This window comes from Penicillium diatomitis (genome assembly GCF_028827545.1).
Source record: "Penicillium diatomitis strain IBT 30728 chromosome Unknown utg000010l_segment0_segment0, whole genome shotgun sequence".
NCBI classification, from domain to species: Eukaryota; Fungi; Ascomycota; class Eurotiomycetes; order Eurotiales; family Aspergillaceae; genus Penicillium; species Penicillium diatomitis.
Genome location: NW_026623182.1, coordinates 1,888,813 through 1,913,107, shown reverse-complemented (window position 1 = coordinate 1,913,107; position 24,295 = coordinate 1,888,813). Strand labels below are relative to the sequence as shown.

Sequence of the window (24,295 nt, the reverse complement as noted above, 5' to 3'; positions counted from 1 at the left end):
CTCAACTGGGCTCTGGGCTCTGGGCTCTGGGCTCTAGGCTCCGGGACGGGGGAAATGGACGCTTGCGACATGATTTCACCATCTGCAATCATTAATTTGCTTGATCGGCGCGGAGCGCCAAACTTTATATGTACAATAGGGAAATGGACTTGTTTGCAATCAAAGCAGTCAGGCGTGTGACCAGCCACGTCCGGATACTAAAGCTTGAAAAACCCGACAAGACCTGCTTACTGATTTATCAATCCCATAGACCGCAACAACCACATGGACCATGAAACGCTATTCTCTTCCTCGCCTTGCAATAGACCCTTCAATCGGGACTCAACATGCTCAATGTGGCGGTCAAAATCGTTCAATCCTTCCTCCATGTCTACGACTTTTGATTCGAGAACATGGAGTTCGTAGTCCATTTTAGCACCCAGCAGCTCCACGCGCTTCACACTGTCATTCAGATGGTCATGCACATCCGTAACAAGGTCTGTAGATCGTTCTCGTAGGCGCTGGTAGTCTCCGTAACGATCCAAGTAGACGGCATTGAGCTCCTCATGACGCTCGCATAGAATCCGATTCAAACCATCGACCGACTCCACCTGCCGCTCGACCCATGGCACGGTATGTTCACTAAGCTTCAGGATGCGAGAACTGAAAATGCGCGCGTCAGACGCAAGCATGTCCTCCTGGGCGATGGCTTCTTCAAGAACGGTTGTGTCTTTCGGCAAGGGCTGTGAGCCCAGTGGGTTCCAGATGAGGATTACTTCCTCCGCGTTGCTGAACGACAAGTGCCGAGCACAGCGAACATCCAATCGCTGTTCCTCGTTCTCGACCTCGCGTAGCTCCTCACAGCTCTGCGCATGCCGGAGAGACATCATGGCTAAACTTGAGCTGGCATCGGCCCGGTCTTGCCCCCTCTCGCTGGACGCGGCAGTAGACCGACTCCTGACACGTTCGATATCTGAATCGTCTTCAATCGTTATAATTGGCTGTAGTTCCTTCAATTGATCGGCACGTTCGGCTTGCTCTTCTTCTCTCGAAAGAGAGAGAACCCTCTCAACATGGATCTCGGGAGGCTTGACCTCAGCTTCAGTCCCAGCGATGGCAGACTGAGCAGCGCTCTGCTCAGCTTGTGGATGGATTTTATCTTCTGCACTCGGCAAAACAACAAAGCGCCCAGGATCGATTTTGATCTTTGATGAAGATCCCTCGGTATCGCTTTCAATTTGGGGCTGATACGCGATATCATGAGTCACTTCTGCTGCTTCACGTGGTTGTTTGTGGTTCGAGCGAAGACCAGGCAGTCCGACGGCATCCTTGAATCGCCCAAGACCAGCTCGAGCATCAGAGACTCTCCCACTCATGCCCTTTTTACGAGGCTCCTTCTCTTCGGTCACAGGCGACTCCCCTGGCTTTGCTTGCTTGTCGGGGCCAGTAGGGATGCGCTCAGCGTGGAGCTCCTCCGCTGAGTTCTTTTTGCGACTTGTCCATACATATCCACCTTGATCGTCTGCAGTGAAGACGGCGTCTGGACCATCCTTGGACGCAAAGCCAGGCTCAACGCTGCCTTTTGGCCGTTTTCCAAGCCACAGCCATTTGGCTCTTGATCCGCTTACGCGTTGCACGAAATTGTCGAGGTCAAGGGTCTCAACATCGGCAATTCCGCCTTTCTCGCGGCCGCGCACCATACCCATGACCATCTCACCACCCTGCCCACTTAGTTCCGTCATCGTAGACTTTATGGCATCTGTCCAACCTTCAGAGTTTGCAGCTTTAACGGTGGCACGGTGCAATCTGTCGATTGTCCGTCGATCCAGTCGTCGAGATCGAGGCAACTTCTGGGATTTCTGGAAACTGCCAATCCCTCTCTTGAAACTATCAATGTCGAAGGCATCTTTTGCAACAGGTGCGCCGTATGCGTGTAGGCGATTACGGGCCCCGAGGAATGTCCCCAACAGTGCCGCAACACTGGTCGGTCCGAGGGCACCATCGCTCGGTTCAACATTATACAAATCTGTGCCGATGTCCGCCCACCAGTCTCCTATGGCCTTCTCAGTCACATCGCAGAGCAAGCCATCGACGTACTCGGGCATCAGCTTGTCAAATACCATCAAGGCGATTTGACACTGCCTGACCAATTCCACCACGGCCTTGTAGAGCTCGACCCGCTCGCTCGTGCGATAAAGCTGGTAAAACTTGGCCTTGGTGGCCGCTGAGGGATATTGTAGCTTCAAGCCGGCGCGGCCAGCGCATCCAAGCCGTTTCAGATTTTCATTTACTATGAAATCGTCGCGATGTCGTTTGATATCCCCCTCAGGCACCAGGATGATCGTCAAGGCGGATGAAAATGAACCGAGATCAGTGATCATGATCGTACCCAGCGGTGTTTCCTTCCTGCGCGCACAGCATTGCTCCACAGCACCAAAGTACATCCGCAGCCGAGGCGACCAGGCCGACTCATCTGTTGGGACACTGAGTACCCCCACAAAGATCTTGTGAGACAACTCCCCGGTGTATGTGGCAATCACGAACGTAGGATGCTGTCGTGAGCAGGCCCATTGTTCAACAATGTATATCTCGTAGCCTTGAAGGGTTTCACGACGATGCAGTACATCTGTCGAGGGATCTTCTTCGAGGTATCGAAGAGCCACCGGATCTGTGAAGACGATTCTCTGACGACCTTGCATTCGTGGGCGGCCAGCCGTGGCTGCGGGGCTCGTTCGCATGCTGTCGAGGGCTTTGGCGGGTTCATGATCACCGGCCAGCGGTGTGGATGATGTGGCAGACTGCATCGGAGTTCCACTTATAATATTTGACTGTCAGAATTTGCACGAGTGAGTCTTTTTGCGACCAAGCCAATTTGCTCCTGGGCATGTGTTCGTATCAGACAACGGTTGCGGACCCGGCGTCATGCATGCTTTACCGTCAATCGAGGATACGCAGATGGCGTGAATTCAGATCCCTTCGTGGTCTAGGGTGAGCTCCTTATTTGACGCGGGCTATCGGTAAAGCGTCTTCGAAGCATGTTTGAGTCAGCGTCTCTAATGTCCGCAAGACAGTCGCTGGGCAAGAGCAAGCTACGACCGTGCCAAGTACGGGCCAGGCAGCGGTCCACAACCATCGCCGACGGGCAGAATCTGCGACGTCACTCAGCCGGTGGCGGGGCGGTGACCACGACCAGCCCAGTCGCAAGTGGAAGAGGACTATGGAAGGGGATATTCGGCCTGCCTCCAGGGAAGGGACGTCTTCTCCTGCACTCAGGAACGGAAGATAGGTAAATGTGCCCGGCATTCTTTTACAGAGGTCAGCGTAATCTCGTGCTATGTAGACAAAACGGACAATGAGGGATGGTGCCCCGCAGGTCAGACGGTCGACTCATTAACTACGTAGCAGGATCGCGGCGAACATGCCACACCTGGAAGGAGGATCTACGGTGGACGAGATGCCACAACGGAGAGGAGATGACTGAGGAGAATGCTGCACTAGAAGGACCAAGACTACGTATATTACTCTCTTCTCCATGCGCCACCAACTTTGGGTAGCTCGACGGTGAAAAGAAGACCACATCAGTTCACACATGAAGGAGCATGCCTTCACGTGAGATCCAGAGCAAATACGATGATGACCAAGGTATTTGGGCAACTTTGTTTGTTCAAAAATTCCTGCCCGATCCGAAGACCAGACAGAGCAGTCAAGTTGATAGTTTTCAACTAGCAAAAACACGATCTCGGATGTCTCCTCACTGATACGTGTAAAACCCGTGCACTAGGATGAAGAAAGAAAGAAGAAAGAAGAGGAAAGGACGGGGAGGGGACCGGCAATTTATACCCACTCTCTAGAGCCTAGTGTAAGCGAGAGTGGGGCCGCCCCCTGGCATAGCAAACAATAATTGGTCAAAGCTCCCGGGCAGAAGGTGATTTCCCAGCCGAAAATGGAAGCTAATCCTAACAGAACGTGTCATTGTACTGTAATAGTTAGTTATGTAGTGAGCCAGCTGTTACTTAACGGTAACACCTCGAAGTTCTTGATGTGAAGTCACGTGAGGTTGAACGTGTCTTGTAAGTGCAGATTCTGAGACTGGTGTGATGGGTGAGTAGGGCCATCAGATGCGACCTTTGAATGAGTTCAAATTAGTCTCCCTTCGATAGACTTTACAGTATAATAGCGACCACAACTACTCCTTCATTGATGGGTTGGATCAGATATGGACAAGGCAGGTTTTAGCTGAAGTGTGTGCTTATGCCCGTTCATCAATCTCCAATTGAAATCATAGGCTGACCCATATGCCACTCAGCCACTGCTGCGCAGGAAACTTTGTTACCGCTCAGCACGTTTGCTGAGTAGGAGGAGCTCATATACTTCCTGGATAACCGAATTTGAATCATCGGAAAAGCGCGCATGGTAATGAGGGCTTTGAGACAATTAGCCAACAGAATGCACGAAAACATGTTTATTGCTCAAGAAGAGACAGTCAAGCTACTCTTGTATAAGAAACGGTTGGAGCGTGAGATGGATAATTGAGCATTCCTTCTGCGCTAACGCTCTCGCAGCTGTGGCAACCTGAATTATATGGCTTTCAAAGACCAACAAAATAGGGAAGCGGAAGATGTACAGTTACATAGTATGTCCAGACTTCCACGATTCACGAAACCTTCCGGAAATGCACGGAAGGAATTATGTCCATCGTGAGGTAGGTATTCAGTACCTTGCTTAGTCTCTTCAGTGCTGAGTGCAGTCGAAGGCACATAAGAATGACCGGTCACGTGCGGATGTCGTAAGAAGCGGCAATCGCTCTCGGAACAGCTCGAGGCTTGGTCCGGCCACCGACGCCGCTTGTTGCGTCTTTGATTGACATCGACCTACTGCGGAGTCACGATCATTCCTCCCACCAAGCTCACACCTGCATCGCCAATCATCCAGTCTACTCCAGTCCAAAGCTGGTCGCCATTTCTTTCGGCCGCTTCAAATTGCTTCTCCTTTATGGCACTGTGATGCTCTGGTGGGCGGTTATCTGATCTACTCCGCATCTAGTACACGCCGCCGGGCGGAGCTTGAGCCACCGCACCGCCATGGATCTGGTTCAGAAGGAGCATGACCGACTCCTGAAGAAGTTAAGGTCGTCGCAGGGAATCAACAGTGTCCAAGCCACAATTGATCTTCTACAGTCCGCCCGAGATGCTATTGCAGCTGGTGAGTCGATGTTCTGATTGTCCAAGTCGAGCCAAGAGAACATTATGAAAGCGGGGAAACGGTCCATTATTGACAGCCTTCCGCAAAGATCCCAACCAGGCCGCTGTTACCCTTGCAAAGCTTCAGAATCCCATCAAGACATCTTTCAACGCCATCAACGATGGCTTAAAGGAGACCCATGGTAGCCTCAACAAGTATACCAAGTCACTTGACAAGGTACCTCGATTAGCCCTCGGTCTCTTCCAAGATCCCCACACTTTGTGCCAGATGGATGCTAATGTACGATATCCTGACTTGAAGCTCTTCAAAGACAGACCTCTCCCGAGCACCGAACATGATGTCCTTTCCCAGCAAGAATCTCTCATCAATCGCGCCATCGCTATGCATCTCCTGCGAGAGGGTCAATTCTCCGTCGCAGCAAGCTTCCTCTCCGAGATCTCCGAGAAAAAGGCCCTGATGACTAGTAATGAGCGCAGCTCCGCATCTCCCGGATCGCCAAGCCTCCTGGACCTCGACGAGGTTCCATCGGCGGAAATTCGCAAAGAATTCGCATCCATGTATTATATACTGTCCCAGCTCAAAGAGCGTCGGAATCTTCTTCCGGCGATTGAATGGGCTCGCGAGAATCGAGAGGCGCTGGAAGCTCGTGGCAGCAACTTAGAATTTGAGCTATGTCGCTTGCAATTTGTGTGGCTCTATCATGGCGAGCCTGACACGGCGGGAGCAATCCCGAGTCTAATCCCTGGAAATTGGCGTGCGGCAATGGCTTATGCCAAGCAGGAGTTTCATGCATTCGTACCGCGATATCTCCGCGAGGTACAGCAGTTGATGGGCGCTATGGCCTTTTGCCCAAATTTACCGGGCTCGCCATATGCTGCCATTTTCAACAATACGTCTGCATGGGAGGATGTAGCCCAGTTTTTCACTCGCGAATTCTGCTCGCTGCTCGGTCTGTCGGCAGACTCGCCGCTTTACATTGCTGCGACGGCCGGGGCGATTGCGTTGCCGACGCTCCTCAAACTCCAAACGATCATGAAGGCCAAACGGACCGAGTGGACGAGTGAGAATGAGCTTCCGGTAGGTTTCTTCTCGCTGCGGGAAATTGGAGTGAGCATCACTGACACCAAATTGATTCACAGGTGGAAATTCCGCTGCCCCCATCTTATCTCTTCCACTCCATTTTTGTCTGTCCCGTGTCAAAGGAACAGGCCACTGATGAAAACCCGCCCATGATGATGCCCTGCGGGCATGTGATCGCCGAGGAGTCCCTGAAACGACTCAGTAAGGGTAGCCGCTTCAAGTGCCCCTATTGTCCGAACGAGAGCCACATGAAGGATGCTCGGAAGGTTTTCCTGTGATGAGCTGGCTGGTCCACACGGAGTCACCGGGGCTTCGTCCAACACTCATTTTTCTGGTCCGGTTTCGATTTGATTTGGCGTTCAGGGTCCTGGCAGCCGGCGTTCTTTAGCTGTCATCGTGCATGCTCATTTTTTGTGGCTTACTCTAGTCCGTGCTTTTCTCCTCTTGAGTCGTGTCATACACGCTCCGGGTCGACGACTGGTTCAGTATCGTATATTCTGTTTTGGAGACAAGACTCAAAGAACCCTTTGAGAGCTTGCGACCTCTGCAGCAGGGCAGAGACAACATGAGGGTCGTATTTACCGTAGTCTGGTCAGTTGACACATGTCTCGCCGCAGCCCAATCTGTGTTGCTGCTTCATTTTCGTGACATGCTCGTACTGTCTAGTCTGCATGTGTAGTCTGATCGGCTCAAACACCGGAGTGTCTCAAGACCCCATGTATTTGGCCCTCGGAAGCGGAGATGGACTTGTGGGTGGAATCTGGGCGGACCCAGCTCGATTAAGGTCAAGGTCAAGGTCAAGCATAACAACTCAAGTCTTCGAGGTCACTGTGGATGACAACCTCCCGCATGCTATCGATAAGCGCCTCCCTTGGCTCTTGATTGGGCTCGTTTTACATTTGGACCGACAGAATTAAGGTAGACTAGTGTAGCCAACCTTGACCACAGAATGACGCATATCGCACTAGACATATGCCCTGGCTAAACATCATCTCATGTTCCAGGCTCCACATTGGCGCTCCCGTTCGGATCAGGCGTGACTCCGTGACGAGGCCAAACTGCCCCTAAAAAGGCGCTGACTGGCGGTCGGGTTGATGCGGAAATCGACAGCTCTCAAATGGCAGACCGGCGGGACTCCAAGCGGACATGTGACTGGCTCACCCAAACGACGCTACTCGCGACTAGTGAAATCCCCGTGACCACGCGCTCATTTCGCGATGCTTTTTCGTCCACTTCCCAGCCGTACGCGTTTCAAACATGTCATGACGCGTCGCCAGGTTTGTACCCTGCCTGATGGGGTTATATTGACTGGCGGATGGTGCAGGATAGACCGGAGCTGGAAGCGCCACTCGCAATATCTCCTCAGGGGTATTTATGGCATTTACTGCCATGGGTAAGGCCTCAGGTCAGGCTGTCACAATGTCAACTTCATCGTTCTCGTACGAGAATGACAAAACATGCTGCAAAGCTTTGCCTGACTGAGTTAGTGCCAAGAGGCAATCTTCTTGCCATGTTTTCCTTTCCCCGTCCCAAGAAACTCCACAGTCCCCAGGCCGGACGGGGGCTCATAAATAGATGCCTTGACCCCCCCCACCCCCCCCCTGAATCGTCGTACGATTCAGCCTCTCCTACAGTACCAGGCGCGGACCTCGGCACACTTAACACTGTCATTCCTGACCAATTGAGAACCAACCACCTCCAACAAGCCTGGCAAAGCCAAATGATGGATGACCGACTTCGCAAACGAGTAATGCTTTCAAGAAGGCCAGCACCCGCTGCTGCGCCGGCGCCCAATGCATGTTTCTCCCGATATCGAGCAGCCAAAGCCTCGGTGGTACGGTCAAGGCGCATGAGACAAAGTTCTAGCTCAGGGAGCTTCAGACGTTTAGAAAGGAGGAGACCGATGGCTCCGCCCAATGTCTCGTAAGTGAAGAGCACACCTATCACCATGCAGGTTTCATTTGTGTCGCATGCCCAGGGTACCTAGAGAGCAACGTCCGATTTCCCTCGCGAGACGTCGTCGCATTCTCTGCCTTCTTTTGTCGCTCGAAAACAAAAGCCTTAAAGTAGTGGGACTTGGCTGACACCTGCTTCAGAAGCCCAGCCCGGTCTCCATCATCATCACCCATTGTAATGCTCCGGGTGGGCCCTCAACAACGTCTCTTCGCCGCGCATGAATCCATCCTCAGCGCTTGCCCCATCTTCGCAGCCCAATGCTCTTCGCAGATTCCTAGCCCTCCTCCACCATCCCACCCGCACATCACTGCCCCAAGTAAACGCATCGATCTCCCCGATGAAAACGCAGAGGTCTTCTCCTGCGTGCTGGAGTATCTATACAAAGGCGACTATACTCCGCGCTTACAGCACAATCCCACCACAGGAACGTGGACTCTCGCTCCCGATGCACCCGCCCCGCAAGGCACAATGGTTGCCTCGGTGGCCAGCGCAACCACAAATACCTCCACGAACGCCGTGATCTGGCATCACGCTGCGGAGGGGCCGGTCCTGCGCGATACGGCAGTGTATTGCTCCGCACTTGCGTATAAGCTACCGTCGTTGGCGCGTCTGGCTCTGCGCAAGCAAGGTCTTCAAATGGGGATTCCATGCCGGACAATTTTGTCCAGTGCGAGATTTGCGTATGCGCATACGCCCGACACCGAGTCGCGACTGCGGGCGCATTATCTCGCGCTGATGATACGTTGCCGGAGCACGTTCAAGCGCAGTGGGACGATGCAAGCCGAGATGGAGAAGGGTGGGAGGTTGTTCTTTGATTTGTTCGTTGCGATGTGTAATCATATGGTGAGTTTGACGAGCTGTTCTCAAAGTGTTGTCCAACTGTTGGAAGAAGTGCTTCTGGTCGGCCTTGGCCTTGTCTCGAAGAAGGCTAATCGGAATGTTCCCACAGGACGATGCATTTCCGTCGGCAATGTCGGTTTGTAGTTCGGCCATGCCAGAACCCCGACATCTAGCTCGGTAAATCTTGACTACGGTAAGACATCATTGATGAGACAGCTCATACATGCAATTCTAGGTTACCCGGGCACGACGAGGATGGGGCTTTGAGAGTCAAAGGGCTTGCTGTAATATAGTTATTTTTCTAGGGATATGTATACTATACACCAATGGAATCTGCGATCGATCCGGGACAGTAGCAGACCACCTGGGGAGTAAGAAAGAGGCGTATAGGGTAAAGTATCAGCTGCATTCATGTCATCGTAACAATGTGGAAAAGCTGCAAAGAGGGCCTCGGACGAGGTAAGCGCAAGCTCGACGATGGGCTCGTCTCTCGTGTGCAATCATAAGAGTGTGTGTAGAGGGAAAACTGCATTATACGAGAACATGCATCCAGGCGCACGTGGTAGTGTGCTAGCATGCGGCCTGCTGTGTAGACTGCGAACTTTGCCTAGACGCCCGTGCCGGGAAACGCGGTATTATTCTTACTCAAGACTACCATGCCGCGTTCTCGTGCAATGTAGCCCTTCATCAGGCCCTATCCACGCAGAATAATGATTAGTAATTCGTCGCGAGGGGCTACCTTACTCCGCGGCACGAGGAGGACTGACCTTATAAATGAGATTAGCCAACAGACATTCGACCTCGTCGATGTCTACACCCATGCGACTCGTCGCGTGAGTACCAATTCTCAATGCTGCCGCGAATTCAAACACCGGTATACGGGTGCGCCGGATCGCAGGCTGACCATCCTTCGGCTCTTCGTATCCACCAGCAATGAAGACCTTTCGGAATAGATTGCGCAGCGCAATATCGCGGCCCCGTTCCAACGGAAGATAGATCCGTCGCTTCACGAACTCAGCTTCCCCAGCGGCCATCGCCTGATCGAACCCCACGAGGTCGCCTCTGCGGATACAGTTGGACAAGGGTCTGAATAGCTGCTCTAAGCGCGGAAAAGGGGCAAGTAATTGCCTACTGGGAAGGGTGTGAGTCGTGACCATGTGACATGGGATTAGGTATGTGAGAATCAGCCTGGTTATTGAGTCAGTCCTGCGTTGATCACGAGTAAAACGCGACTCTTACTCTCTATTCTTGTGAGCATCACGATGGCACATCTGCCAAGCGGTGGTCAGGTGCTCCTCGGCCTAATTGCAACAAAGGCAGTCAGATTAGTCTTTCGCAGCCTTCATTGATCGTTTCTCGAAAAAGACAAGGTACCTTGCTATACTGTTCGTCGAGGAAGTGAATAACTCCAAGGTAATATTCGAAGGTAACAATGTGCGACTTAGGGAATGCGTCAAGAGAAGGCAACTCGTGGGATTGCGCATTGATTGCCCGAAGCAAGTTCTTCGTGAGACCGACAGAGTTGATCTACTTCGAATCAGCAATGGGCCCCGATACAATATCTGGTACATAGCATATAACTCACCTTGAAGTATGTCTTGAAGAGGAGATTTGTGGTCTCGTAGATGCCCCATTTTCTAGAGTCCTCAATCGGCGCACTAGATGTACCACGTTAGCACAGAGGCGTGGTGGGCGCAAAACGAGAGGCCAACTAACCGATCGCTCAGACAGAGGGTGAACATCCGATTGATAATGCGAGCAGCCTCCTCCAAGTTGGCATTCTTCTCAACGTCAACCGCAAGGTCATCCTGGAAGCCATATTCCGTGGATCCCCGAGCCGCGACCTCCAAGTCCGCTTTGATCGCAAAGGTTCGCAGGAACTTGCCGACCGTGTATAAACAGGGCAATGTCCATGCTTTTAGACCATTTGATCCAGCGTAGCCCTTGATCAGAGCATTGGACACCTTTTTCCATGCGATAAAAATATCAACCGCGCTGGCCCCAGGGTACCTTTCCTCGTACTTCAACACCTCCCCGACTGCTTCCCAGTATGCCGCGAAAATGTCTACCCAAGCAGCTTGTTCAGACTTGGAGACTCTTATACTCTTTCCGTGAAATAATGTTGATTGAAGATCCTTGGTCAGGTATTGCGCATTTGTGAATTCGTAAAAGGATCTCAGTCGCTGCGGGTTGCTGGCAGTTGCAATCGGTGTTAGGACCGCAGCAAGCGCGGGACCTGAAGCGATGCTGTAGGCATGTCGGAAGTCCGAAGCCAATTGCATCGTTCCTCTGAGGACTGATCTTGGAATTTAGAGGATGAGGATCTCGCGTCCGTTCTGTTCGCCGAGTCCACGATCTGCGCAGGGGTTGTCAATAATGAAGGAGCTTTGTTAACGGAGTTGGACGTTTAACACCACTCCAACGAGTGGATCAAACTCCAGTCGCGGGATGTAGACGGAGCTAGACAGAAGTGGGGGCGACCGTGTGGCTGGTGTCTTTCCCAAATTGTCCCGATGATGTGGCTGGTGCAGGGCTTTCCTATCCGAGTTAGCCTTCTCGACGATGCCCCACTCGCTTAACCGAAGGGCGATAGCCCTAACCACATTGCAACACAATCTGTGAATTCTCTCCCGACGGCACCACTAACGACTCAACCACCACAGCGACAATCACAGTACGTACCGCCATTTTATGACCCTACGATAGACCACTGCTAACAGGTGCCGAACAGATGGGTACGTTCACCAATTTTTCGATGCTTTGGCGATTTCCTCGAAACGATATCGATGTGTGCGAAGACCAGAAAAACAATTCATGAAACGAAATTCGGTGAACGACAATTTGGAAACCGCTTGGGGAGATTGGCCAGGGAAGAGGATTTGATCGATTGTGCGACAGGGGCATGCAAGACGAACCGCCGATAGACTTACACTATGCGAAAAGCACCGAACGAGAATCTTGACTTGAAAAATTCTTCAACCCCATATCGCCAATCAGTACCCCTTCTTTGAATCGCTCTATCACGGTCGCGCCCACTGCGTTTCAGTTTCGAGGAAATCAGCCACTGCATCAACGTTCATTATCCCTTCGGAGCCTAGACTAATGACGGAAACAGGGCGTCTTAACGAGTACCAGGTTATTGGGCGTCACCTGCCCACCGAGGCGAACCCCACGCCCAAGCTGTACCGCATGCGCATCTTTGCGCCCAACACTGTTGTGGCCAAGTCCCGCTTCTGGTACTTCATGGCTTCCCTCCGCAAGCTCAAGAAGGCCAACGGCGAGATTGTCAGCCTGAACACCGTATGTGGAAACTTCTCAGCATCCAGGCAATGCGATGATGAAGGGGGAAAAAAAAGATCATTTACTTATATATCTGCATATAGATCACCGAGAAGCGTCCTCTCAAGGTCAAGAACTTCGGTATCTGGCTCCGCTACAACTCCCGCTCCGGTACCCACAACATGTACAAGGAGTTCCGTGAGATGTCCCGCACCGAGGCCGTTGAGGCTCTCTACCAGGACATGGCTGCCCGTCACCGTGCCCGTTTCGGTTCCATCCACGTATGTTCCCTCTCCAGTGTTTGTTTCTCTTGCGGCATACTGACATTATCTTCCACAACAGATCCTCAAGGTTGTTGAGGTGACCGACAATGACAGCATCCGCCGCCCCTACATCAAGCAGCTCCTCACCAAGGACCTCAAGTTCCCCCTGCCCCACCGCTCTGCCAACCCCGGCAAGAAGCTGTACGCTTACTCTCGTCCTTCCACCTTTGCCTAAATGTGATATCTTGGGTTTTGAGGGAAATGAGTGTAGCAATGAGATGACTGCGATATGGCCAACAGTATGCATGAAAGATACCGGTCGCGTGGAAACGGCCTGCGTGTACCCAGTCGTGGGAAGATGGTTTAGATGTTACTAGACCCGTGTAGTAGCGTCTTGAGGATAAATTCAAAAAATCATCGGGTTCAATTTCTGTCACCTCAACGATCTATCGCGGCTCAAATTCTGAGTTTGTAATTTTAGAGTATCTGTGACAACCGCCCGTCAGAGTAGCGTTGATCATGTAGGTGATCCTCTGATCGTCTGCTCAGGTGTATGCTCATCGCGAATCGCTCAAGTTTGTCAGATGCAGAGGAAGTTCCATCTAGTATACTGTAAAAATCGTTCTTTATCGTGCTCCCCCATCAAATTGCTATTCGAGCGCATCGGGACTGTTCCAGCGGCTTGTTCAGGATAGACAGGTGTGCATCGCCATGTTCCTTCCAGACCATGTGCTTAGTGTGCCGACCTACCTTATATGATCCCTCATCACATCAATGCGACAATGGACGTTTTGTCGCGAGACAACCCACTATGATCTATTCCTACCTACGTAACATTGCCGTTCTGACAGCTTACTCCATACCCAGAATGGCTAGTTGTCTCTTAGGACCAGGCTGGGGTCTACAATCGTAGTGGGTTTCCATGAAATTGCGTCATTCCCTCTGAGCGGGTGCAGACCGGCAGCCGTCTGTCCGCCTTCATCCGAGATCTTCCCCGGTCGCTTACCTGCTTCCTCTCCAAACCCGGCTCTGTTGTCAGCTTTCAAACTACGAACAACGGGATTTTCATTCACTTCAAATTCAAGATGTTCGCTCGTCAAGCTTTCCGCAGCGCGCAGCCCCTGAAGCAGGTAACGAGACGTCCATTGCCAGCCTTTGACAAACAGTTGCTCGCGACGAAGAGACCAAGTTGTACTCATCAATTCCTTGCATAATTTATAGGGCTTCCGCAAGTACTCTACCGAGAGCGCGCCCAAGAAGGCCAATCTCACTCCCGTCTACGTCGCTGTTGGTCTCGCCGGTGTCGGTGCAGGTCTCTGGCGCTACAGCTCCGATTCGAGCTCGCTCCCTGCCGCGATCAAGCTCGAGGACCGCCCCAAGGTCTTCACCGGTGACTGGGTCGACCTGAAGCTTGCTGAGATTGAGATCCTGAGCCACAACACCAAGCGTTTCCGCTTCGAGTTTGATGACCCCGAGGCTGTCTCTGGTCTTCCTGTTGCCTGTAAGGTCCTGCCCGGTTAGCGACTCGATGACCGCGCGCATGCTAACGTCGAAATCCCACAGCTGCCTTGCTGGCCAAGTACAAGCCCGCGGATGCCGAGAAGCCCGTCCTCCGTCCCTACACCCCCACCAGCGATGAAGGTAGGATCCCTTGGCGTAGATTGCTCACTGTCTGAATGCCTCGATTCTCATCTCCTTGCTAGATACTCCCGGTTATCTCGAGCTTGTCGTCAAGGCCTACCCCGGTGGCCCCATGTCCGAGCACCTGCACTCCATGAACGTTGATCAGCGTCTGTCGCTGAAGGGTCCTCTTCCCAAGTATCCCTGGGAGGCTAACAAGCACCAGCACATCACCCTGATTGCCGGTGGCACTGGTATCACTCCCATGTACCAGTTGGCTCGTCGCATCTTCAAGAACCCCGATGACCGCACCAAGGTCACCCTGGTATTCGGTAACGTCAGCGAGGAGGATATCCTGTTGAAGAAGGAGCTGGAGGAGCTGGAGAACACCTATCCCCAGCGCTTCCGTGCCTTCTACGTTCTGGACAACCCTCCTAAGGGCTGGACCGGCGGCAAGGGCTTCATCACCAAGGAGTTGCTGAAGACTGTCATGCCGGAGCCCAAGGAGGAGAACATCAAGATCTTTGTCTGCGGTCCTCCTGGTCTTTACAAGGCGATCAGTGGTCCCAAGGTCAGCCCTAAGGATCAGGGTGAGCTGACCGGAATCCTGAAGGAGTTGGGTTACTCCAAGGACCAGGTGTTCAAGTTCTAGATCTCATGTTTCACTGATGCATGGCGCCACGGGGAATCCATCGTTCCGGTTTTTATGGTTGAACTTCATGAGCGAAGTAAATGGCAGAACGACAAATGTATATACATGCATTGGTCCCCAGGGTACGGGTCACACTAGTCCTTGCGCATTTGTCTCCTCCTCCTCCTCCTCCTCCTCCTCCTCCTCCTCTTCTTCTTCCTCCCTTCCTACTCTACCGCTTCTGGTGTGCGATGTGGCCGATCTCCAACCATTGTTACCATAGAATATCCGCAATATAATTATGCTCTGAGAATATATCTAGCGGACTCTGTATTCTTGTTCTCGTGTGGGTTGATGGGGCCAAGACACCCCTTCCCCCATTGCCGGCATTTTCTTATTTTCGCTTTCCCAGTGCACAAGCTCACGCCACCCTAAAGATCAATAGGTAAGCGGCAAGAAACAATCGAGGACCAGAGTACCGAAATAGCACTCTTCCAGCCGGCGTCTCAGATGTTCGAGACTCTAGCTTTGCTTCGAGAACCGAGAGCCGAGAACTCGGTGACGCATGCACGCCGGGTGTCAAGGTGACAGACGACTGCAGTGGATGCCTTGCCGCGGCGCCATGGCGGGGGGTCGTGGGCTAAAGTTCAGGGCTGCTCGTGATAGCCCCGGCCATATACCGGTATCCATCCCGTGCTGGGGGCATTCCATATTATCAAGCGCATTACGTCCAAATCGAGCGGGCGAGGGTCGACAAACGGGGCAACATCATCGTGAATCGGATTAAGAAATATGTGTTGCGGACCAAGGGCATTTACTTGCAAGTCAACAGAGGTATCTTACAAGGATGAGCAGCCCAGATAGGTAGGATAGTTCAATCGTCATGTTCACGGACAATGAAAGGTTTCGGTTGTTCCAGTCCGTTACCTCCCTGAGTATGATACAGCTGGTTTATTGAACTTCGACATGCTCCGACGACCAGATCACAGGTACCGGCATCACCTACTAACCTACCTTAGGTACCTAAGGTCTTTTTTAGCAGGTAAGGCATGTATGTGCCTGTCGTATGTTTGCCGGGCTGACCGTCCCGAAGATATATTTCCGGGGCCTGAGGTCGGCCGGGTTCGGCCGCCATGACGGGTACCGTTTCTGTGGAGTGTGTCCTTAGTAAGTTGGTACTCGTCCCCCAACCTTTGAACCTCAGCGGGACGGGTATCCAACGGGGGGTCAAGTGCGGGTCTGACGGGTTAACCTACCTTACCCTTCCAGTTACCTTCAAAGAGAGTGGATAGTGGACACTGGACACTCTACGGGAGTCGTCGCTGGAGGTCATCCTTACTCTACTGCCGAGATTTGGCCCGACCTGGGGGTTGACCATGATCCATCCTGGCCACCCACAGTTGAAACGAGGTGGGCCACAGGTAAGATAGCCTCCTATCCATATCGTCAACCTTGAGAAACGCTTTCATTACCACTAGGTGCTACCTGTTGACTAGGCACAGAATCATCCATGTGGACGTCGAAGGTCAACAGTAAACGTCTAAATAGGTATAACTGGAATCTTCCCAGCACATGTTAGGACTGCCTAAAGAGAAGCATGAAATTCCGATGATGTGCAGCCGCCGCCACAGGTAATTAATCAGGCTGATAGTCTGTTTTTGGGCGGGGGGAACTCTGGCTGGACATTTGAACTCGACAACTGGACAGCTGAACATTTGAACAGTGGCCCGCGCCTGGCGGGTTGTCTGGCAACGGGGCCCATGCCCAAAGCTGCGGGGAAGAATCCAAGCCCCGAAAAGGGGTCTCGCCATTCCCGATGGGAGTGGGCGGCGCCTGCCGGTGCCCTTCTGGGCACCGCTGAAGCCCCCATCCTGCCCGGGAGGAAGTCAACCGTGCCGGGGCTGGGCTCACCCGTGGGGGACGAGCTCCCTGCTTGTCCTGGCGAGGGTTCCCGGGAGATGATGGGCGGTGTCGGGCAGTAAACACCCAACAGTCCAAAGACTCTCTGCTTCATCACTCGGTGGGCCTCTGCTCCAGTGAAAGCCCTCTCGAGCGTCCCCCCCCCCCCCCTAAAGCTCGTTCCCACCAGCTTTCCCTTCCTCTCCGCCGCACCCCCCAAACCATCTCCCGGTTTTTCTTCTTCCCTCTTTAACAACCTCCCCCCCCAAAAGCAACCCTCCGCCACCCACGAACCCCATTCATCACAATGTCTTCCAAGCATGACTCCGAGGCCACTGTGGCCGTCAACATCGAGGAGCTGCGCAACTCCAAAGATGCGGTAAGTCACCTCTTCGCCTTCATCTCTCACCTTCAAATATCCTCTTCATTCCTTCTTCCTCTGTGTGTTTTTCCCGCCCGGGCGCGCTGTGCTGCTCTCGAGTGCCCACCAACGGCCGCCGGCGCGGCCTCGCACGCGTCGCGCCGTCAACAGAGCTGTCGCGTTCACCAAAAGCATGTCAATCTGTAACGATGAAGCTTGGTTCTTGTGTCGCCCATGTCTCCTGTATTCGAAGAGAGCTTTTTCATCTGCAATTTCCCTCTATTGCGGGTGGCGCGTCCACGGAGGACTCTCTGACACCTGCATCTCCCCACGCGTGTCATGCCTCTCGGGGCGCCCAAACCCTCCGGCCGGCCGAGCCATCCATGCAGGATCCCTTCTCCCCCCGTCGACTGTGTACGACTGCTTGGCTCACCCGTCCCTCCCCCGAAATGAGACCTGTCGATTTGTCACGGGCTCTTCACATGTTTCATCTTCACTAGCACTAGCACGCGGCATTGGTTGATGATCATGGATTCTCATCTACGCGAATCCTGCGCTTATGGCTTCCTCTTTGTGTTCATTCGTCTCTAATTCGTCATCTTTTGATTCTCTTGACAATGACTCTCTGAATGCTGGAAATTCCTTGGCTGACACCTGCAACTAGGTCATTATGCGCTTGATGGCTCTGCAGTCTTATATTGCTGACCTGAGCAAGGCTTATGTCGAGCACGTGAACAACGTGATCACGGGCGGTCCGGCCACCATTGACATCCCCGCCATGCCCTCGAGTCTCTCGAGCCATATGGAAGCTCGGGCGGGCAGCCCCGGCCCCAAGGCCGAGGCGGATGCACCCAAGAAGCGCAAGCGTGCGCCTGTGGATCCCAATGCTCCCAAGCGGGCCCTGACGCCGTACTTCCTGTACATGCAGCAAAACCGTCAGAAGATCGCCGCCGACCTGGGCGGCAGTGCCAAGCCCAAGGATGTGGCGGACGAGGGAACTCGTCGCTGGCAGAGCATGGATCCCAAAGAGAAGGAACTCTACAAGACCCAGTATCTTGAGAACTACGAGGCCTATAAGCGGGACATGGCCGCCTACAAGGCCGGCCACAAGGGCGGCGACGATGATGCCGCCAACAACCAACTGCAGCAGGGAATTGCCGGCGCGGCCCCTGACGAGTCCCCGGAGGACGATTCGGAATCATCCGAATCCGAGGAGGAGGAGCAGGAGGAAGAGGAGGAGGTCGTCGAGCCGTCTCCTTCCCCGGTGCCCGTCAAGCAAAAGACTCCTTCCAAGAGTGCCAGCGCCAAGCGCCGTCGTAGCGACATCAAGGCCGTCAAGGAAGTGGCCGAGTCTCCCGTCAAGCCCGCGTCGCCCGTGAAGCGTGGCCGCAAGGCTGCAGAGCCCGCTTCGGCCAAGTCGACCCCGGCCGAGTCCAAGCGCCGCAGCAAGAAGCGCAAGAGCGAGGCCTGAGAGTGCTCGCTGCACGACAGGGCTCTATTGCATGAAAAGATGGGAAAAGAAAAAAGCGTGTTGGCTAGAGGAGTGCGTGATTGGGTTTTTGATTTGTGCGACTTGGGTTATAAGGAGCGCGAGCTTGGCCGCCCTCGGGCAAGGGAGTCTCGACTTGAATGCTCTCCATTTGCATGTTGGTCTGTTTTTGTATCGCGGAACACGGGGCATGGGGTTTCTGATTCTTGATGTCTTGTTCTCTTACTTCCGAGATGAGTTCGGGATAACTTGTCGGGCCGGAGCAGGTATTTGAGGTGCCTTGTGCGACGATGTCTTGATCTGATGTAGTTTTGTGGACCGTATCTACCATTGGTTGTTTTGAGTTGAACGCAATCTACTCTTCTTCGGTTTTTCCTTCCGTGACTCAGAAAGTGAATGGATGAAGCGGGTTCCTTCAAGGCAACTCTCCTGATACTGTCATTTCCTATGACTGAGAAATACTGCAGGCGATGCCTGCCTAGGTGCTACGAGGTAGGCTACTGTAGGTGAGAAGCTCCTCTTCCTGATGTACCTCAAGACAACGTACCAAGTATGCGTTGGCCTCCCCATGCTGGGGAGCCCTATCTTTTCTTTCAAAGTAGTAGAGCTGCTGACGTACGTACCTGATGTCGTGGAGGTCATTGTGGAGATGGTGTGTCCCATCAATTGACTTTTTATACCTTTGTATGATGACCACTCTCACTTATCCTCCATAAGCTTATCGAGTTGTCAGGTCAAAGCTCCAGATGAGATGGGCGGCTCCAGCTTGCCCATTTTCGTCGGTCAATGCCGTGACTAACACGGCCGAATGCGGGGGACACGGGGGAGGCCCTGGACTCAACACGGTCGCTCACTCGCTCATCGGCAAGCTTATCTCGGGATGCACGGTGCACAGGGTACGACGGTACCTGTTGATAGACTTTAGGTAGATGCGCTCCAACTGAGATTTGGGTAAGTTACGGGCTGGTCCCTTTTTAAAAGTCTTGCGACGGGCGTCCTCTCGAAGCTCCCGGAGATCCCCAGCTGCAGCTCTTATCGCAACCCCCGCCGAACCACAGGCTCAATCGAACAAAAAGTGGAGACCAAAGTTGACATGCGGATTGATAACGAAAAGACGACCACCGAATGGACAGAAGTAGAAGAAAAAGAGTGATGGAAAAAAAACAAGAAAAAAGAAAGACTAAAAGCAATCCATTGCCCCATAGACAAGCACGAGACTAGACTCTTATGCCGAGAAAGGTAGAACAAATGCACTGAGTAGAATGACTCTTTTAAGAACAGCGACACTCCCGGCATGAAGTGCCCTCCCCACATTCTTTCTCTTCCTTTCCTTTTTTTTCTTAACCATCTCAATCTCAGGTCCTGACAGCGGGATACGACAGCCCACGCGTGCTCACTGCGGCAATTGTGAGACGATCCGGCCTTGTTTGCTCCCCTCTGTTCATGTCAAGAGTATTGGAGTAGCGTCTTCCTTCCGATTTATCCGACGCCCCTCCGAGGCCTTAACATCCTTCTTCTGACTCGACCTTGACAACCTCGAAATCAAGTCTCGCTCAATTCCCGAATCGCAAGCAAAGTGACCCCTCCATACATATTGCCTAGTCCCTCCACGCCAAGCACGAGGTTCCACCGGCACAATGCAGCTGATTCCGAGAGAGGTACGATCGCGGCCGGCCAAGCTTCCTGCGACGATGACCCTAGTCATTGTGCACGCGCCACCCTGCATTCCCGGACCTGGTGCTCATTGTCTTGATCGATCATCCCGCTGATCTGCGTGATGTTTTTCTCATTTCTTACTATCTAGCTCGATAAGCTCACAATCGCACATTTGGGGTTTCTGGCCCAACGTCGTTTGGCCAGAGGTGTGAGATTGAATCATGCAGAGGCGACGGTACGTCCGAGTCTGAGACCAGCATGATGGGTTCGCTGCGATCCGAGCCCATATCTGTATCAATCACCCGGAGGAGAATCGCGCTTGTGAGGAGTGCTGACGCTTTTTGTTCTCTTTGATACTGGACAGGCCCTGATTTCAAGTGTGATTCACGAGGTAAGACTACTGCTCCCCCAGAAATTCGGACAATGCGCCAAGAGATGGGTAGAAACCACGAGAAAAGAAAGAGAAAGTCCCATGCCATGGCCACGATATATCAATTCCTGAGATTCAAGCTTATTTATCCATCGCATGATGTTTAGCTTATCCGAGATGGTCACTACTCGGTCGCCGATCTCATGTCCATCGGCAAGACCATGCTTGGTCGTCGCCACGTTCTCCCTTCCGTCGTTTCCACTCTAGTCGAACTCCAAGTCGAAGGAACTTTCCCGTCCGGCACGTATCTGGTCACAGTACATCATCCCGTCAGTAGCGATGAAGGAGACCTCGAGCGCGCCCTGTATGGAAGTTTTCTGCCTGTGCCTCATCGCGATGCGTTTCCTGACCCGGATCCCGAAGACTTTATGCCGGAGAAGATGCCCGGTGCGGTGATCCCGGTCAAGCAGACGCGCATTGTGTTGAACGATGGGCGCAAACGGATTCGTCTGAAGGTCATGAGTAAGGGTGATCGACCGATCCAGGTATGCCTGCGATGGCCAGTGCGCACTCCACAGTCGACAATGGACACATATGGCTCTTTTCTTATTCTTCCTTTTTCTTGTCATTGGTGACGCTCGTCAGAACTGCCCTAGACTGACTGGATGGTATCAGGTTGGATCTCACTATCACTTCATCGAAACAAACCCACAATTGCATTTTGATCGCATACGCTCGTACGGCTACCGTCTGGACATTCCCGCCGGGACATCGATTCGTTTTGAGCCAGGCGATACCAAGACCGTGACGCTGGTTGAGATCGCCGGCCATAAGATCATTCGGGGAGGAAACTGGCTTGCCAACGGGCCCGTGGATCTCAGTCGAGCCGAGGAGCTCGTGGGCAAGCTGCAGGCAGCGGGCTTTGCACATATTTCGGAGCCCATGGCTGATAGCGCTCTCGTGACGAGCTTCTCGATGGACCGAGAGTCGTACTCGCGCATGTTCGGTCCCACGACGGGGGATTTGGTACGTCTCGGATTGACCGACCTGTGGATTCAAGTAGAAAAGGATATGACCAGCTACGGAGATGAATGCGCCTTTGGAGGAGGTAAGACACTGCGCGAGGGAATGGGACAGGCCTCGGGACGATCTGCGGCCGAATGCGTGGACACTGTGATTACGAACGCTTTGATCATCGACTACACGGGGATCTACAAGGCCGATATTGGCATCAAGCATGGTATGATTGCGGGTATTGGGAAGGCGGGTAATCCCGATGTGATGGACGGTGTACACCCGGACTTGATCATTGGCGCCTCAACGGATGTGATCGCTGGTGAGAACAAGATCGTCACGGCGGGCGGATTCGATACGCATATCCATCTCATTTGCCCGCAGCAAGTGGAAGAAGCGCTGGCCTCGGGTGTTACGACCTTTTTGGGTGGCGGGACCGGTCCTAGTACTGGATCGAACGCGACGACCTGCACACCCGGCCCCAATCACCTGAAGAACATGATGCAGGCCTGCGACTCTTTGCCCATCAACCTCGGCATCACGGGTAAAGGCAATGACTGCGGTACGATCAGCATCGAAGAACAAATCGAGGCTGGTGCTGCCGGTCTTAAATTGCACGAGGACTGGGGATCTACCCCCGCGGCTATCGACAATTGTCTGTCTGTATGCGATAGATATGACGTCCAGTGTATGATTCATACCGACACGCTCAATGAATCGGGCTTTGTCGAGCAGACCATTGAAGCATTTAAAGGTCGAACCATCCACACATATCACACCGAGGGTGCAGGTGGTGGACACGCCCCCGACATCATTTCCGTCGTAGAACATCCCAACGTTCTCCCCAGCAGCACTAATCCAACTCGACCCTTCACACTCAACACACTCGACGAACACCTGGACATGCTTATGGTTTGCCACCACCTGTCAAAGAACATCCCCGAAGACGTCGCTTTTGCTGAGAGCCGAATCCGTGCCGAGACCATCGCTGCCGAGGATGTCCTGCACGATCTGGGCGCAATCAGCATGATGTCTTCAGATTCGCAGGCCATGGGACGCTGCGGCGAGGTTGTCCTCCGTACCTGGCATACCGCGCACAAGAACAAGCTTCAACGGGGCAAATTGGCCGAAGACGAGGGGACCGATCATGACAATTTCAGAGTGAAGCGATATATCAGCAAATATACGATCAACCCGGCGCTGGCGCAGGGAATGGGTCATTTAATTGGAAGTGTGGAGGTGGGCAAGGTGGCGGACCTGGTCTTGTGGAAACCAGCCACTTTTGGAACGAAACCGCTGCAGGTGTTGAAGAGTGGGATGATCGTCATGGCGAATATGGTATGTTCTTCGATCATTTTCGGACAAGATCTTGCTTGTACGTTGCGGAGGATCGGGTCAATACTGACCGTTGCGCTTTTCAGGGTGATCCGAACGCTTCGATCCCAACCATTGAGCCGATGATCATGCGTCCTATGTTTGCGGTACGTTTCAGCCCTTTATTGTTCGACAGTCATCATGAACCCACTGTGCTGTCAACAGGGTCAAGAGAGCAAAAAGACACTAATGAATGAAATTTTTTGGAAAAAATTGTAGGCACGCTTACCGAGTACATCAATCATGTTCGTCTCGCAAGCCTCAATTGACAATGGCGTCGTACAAAGCTACGGTCTACGCAAACGCGTCGAAGCCGTCAAGGGCTGCCGCACCGTCAGCAAGAAGGACATGAAGTTCAACGATGCGATGCCAAAAATGAAGGTCGACCCGGAGAGTTATGTAAGTTACCTGCTCTTCTGTCTCTTCCTCATTCCCTACACCGTGTATCCGGCGTTCTTTCGCAGCAGGGCATTGCCGACGAGGATTGCTGAGAACCGATCAATGCTGATATCTGGAACTTGGATAGACTGTCGAAGCTGATGGCATGCTATGCGACGCGGAACCCTCGTCGGAGCTGCCTTTGACGCAGGCGTATTTCATTTTCTGATGCAGCTTTCTCGAGAAACAAGTACGTTTCGTCGGAGAATGATTTCGACAGAATTGTGATGTATGATGATAGTTCACGGTATCCTTTTGAAAGTTTCTGCGCATCACTTTGCTCTGATTTGTCTCTCTTTCTTGCCGTCGTCTGGTTATTGGCGGGAGAAAGTCGCTTGTTTTTCATATGCTTTTGATTCCATCTGATATACCTAGAAAGCGCCTACAATTCCAAGAGGATCTGTTGAGTACATTTGAAATTTTACTGACTCTTTTCCATCGAGAGCAATTTGCTTTTTCTTGTGAAAACTCCAGTGTCTATTGTTCTCATGCGAGGAATTCTACCTAGTATCAAGTCCCGACCACAGCGACGCATCCCCAAAACTCGGAACTACTACGGAGATCGGTATCTTTCATTCTTCGGCTTTCTTTGGCTTTCTTTTCGAAGGGGGGCGAGGTGAATCTTAACAAGTGGGCTATTAGGGCCCGCAAGGGTCTTTGAGGAGCGAGATCGGTGCAGCATGGGTGGATATCCATGTTGTTTTATTCCGCCGGTGGTGATGATGGATGAGTTTCTGATGACAGTACGATTCTGAACCCTTTCTGTGGATATCAGGATGTAGGGTTAGAATTTAGAAGTATTGATATTAGTGAGTGGCGGCTGCAAGGTATTCATAATAAGTAT

General features: G+C 52.7%; 9 protein-coding genes across 9 annotated transcripts; 7 read left to right on the top strand and 2 right to left on the bottom strand.

Annotated features, from left to right (window-relative positions):
- Positions 1 to 227: 227 nt before the first annotated feature.
- On the bottom strand, positions 228 to 2,783 carry N7539_007650 (putative Sin3 complex subunit (Stb2); the record flags this gene model as incomplete). Its single annotated transcript, XM_056937251.1, has 1 exon — positions 228 to 2,783. One exon carries the CDS (start codon positions 2,781 to 2,783, stop codon positions 228 to 230), a length of 2,556 nt encoding a protein of 851 aa, XP_056788050.1.
- Positions 2,784 to 5,060: 2,277 nt separating this feature from the next.
- On the top strand, positions 5,061 to 6,539 carry N7539_007649 (ubiquitin-protein ligase RMD5; the record flags this gene model as incomplete). The annotated part of the gene is made up of 3 exons (XM_056937250.1): positions 5,061 to 5,181; positions 5,258 to 6,258; positions 6,321 to 6,539. The coding sequence occupies 3 exons, from the start codon at positions 5,061 to 5,063 to the stop codon at positions 6,537 to 6,539; spliced, it is 1,341 nt and encodes a 446-aa protein (XP_056788049.1).
- Positions 6,540 to 7,981: 1,442 nt separating this feature from the next.
- On the top strand, positions 7,982 to 9,192 carry N7539_007648 (BTB/POZ domain-containing protein; the record flags this gene model as incomplete). The annotated part of the gene is made up of 2 exons (XM_056937249.1): positions 7,982 to 8,184; positions 8,358 to 9,192. Coding segments are annotated over 2 exons (1,038 nt in total), but the record flags the coding sequence as incomplete, so codon positions are not given.
- A 472-nt stretch (positions 9,193 to 9,664) lies between these two features.
- csn12 lies at positions 9,665 to 11,339 on the bottom strand (the record flags this gene model as incomplete). Its single annotated transcript, XM_056937248.1, has 6 exons — positions 9,665 to 9,751; positions 9,825 to 10,245; positions 10,297 to 10,358; positions 10,432 to 10,584; positions 10,643 to 10,715; positions 10,774 to 11,339. 6 exons carry the CDS (start codon positions 11,337 to 11,339, stop codon positions 9,665 to 9,667), a joined length of 1,362 nt encoding a protein of 453 aa, XP_056788047.1.
- Positions 11,340 to 12,159: 820 nt separating this feature from the next.
- On the top strand, positions 12,160 to 12,834 carry N7539_007646 (60S ribosomal protein eL20; the record flags this gene model as incomplete). The annotated part of the gene is made up of 3 exons (XM_056937247.1): positions 12,160 to 12,357; positions 12,441 to 12,617; positions 12,679 to 12,834. The coding sequence occupies 3 exons, from the start codon at positions 12,160 to 12,162 to the stop codon at positions 12,832 to 12,834; spliced, it is 531 nt and encodes a 176-aa protein (XP_056788046.1).
- Positions 12,835 to 13,684: 850 nt separating this feature from the next.
- N7539_007645 (cytochrome b5 reductase family protein) lies at positions 13,685 to 14,871 on the top strand (the record flags this gene model as incomplete). The annotated part of the gene is made up of 4 exons (XM_056937246.1): positions 13,685 to 13,729; positions 13,821 to 14,100; positions 14,163 to 14,240; positions 14,303 to 14,871. 4 exons carry the CDS (start codon positions 13,685 to 13,687, stop codon positions 14,869 to 14,871), a joined length of 972 nt encoding a protein of 323 aa, XP_056788045.1.
- A 1,739-nt stretch (positions 14,872 to 16,610) lies between these two features.
- On the top strand, positions 16,611 to 16,832 carry N7539_007644 (uncharacterized protein; the record flags this gene model as incomplete). The annotated part of the gene is made up of 1 exon (XM_056937245.1): positions 16,611 to 16,832. One exon carries the CDS (start codon positions 16,611 to 16,613, stop codon positions 16,830 to 16,832), a length of 222 nt encoding a protein of 73 aa, XP_056788044.1.
- Positions 16,833 to 17,056: 224 nt separating this feature from the next.
- Positions 17,057 to 18,581, top strand: N7539_007643 (uncharacterized protein; the record flags this gene model as incomplete). Its single annotated transcript, XM_056937244.1, has 2 exons — positions 17,057 to 17,128; positions 17,775 to 18,581. 2 exons carry the CDS (start codon positions 17,057 to 17,059, stop codon positions 18,579 to 18,581), a joined length of 879 nt encoding a protein of 292 aa, XP_056788043.1.
- Positions 18,582 to 18,620: 39 nt separating this feature from the next.
- Positions 18,621 to 23,620, top strand: N7539_007642 (urease Ure; the record flags this gene model as incomplete). The annotated part of the gene is made up of 8 exons (XM_056937243.1): positions 18,621 to 18,653; positions 20,404 to 20,490; positions 20,620 to 20,646; positions 20,793 to 21,170; positions 21,301 to 22,977; positions 23,061 to 23,120; positions 23,233 to 23,412; positions 23,540 to 23,620. The coding sequence occupies 8 exons, from the start codon at positions 18,621 to 18,623 to the stop codon at positions 23,618 to 23,620; spliced, it is 2,523 nt and encodes an 840-aa protein (XP_056788042.1).
- Between the last annotated feature and the right edge of the window lie 675 nt (positions 23,621 to 24,295).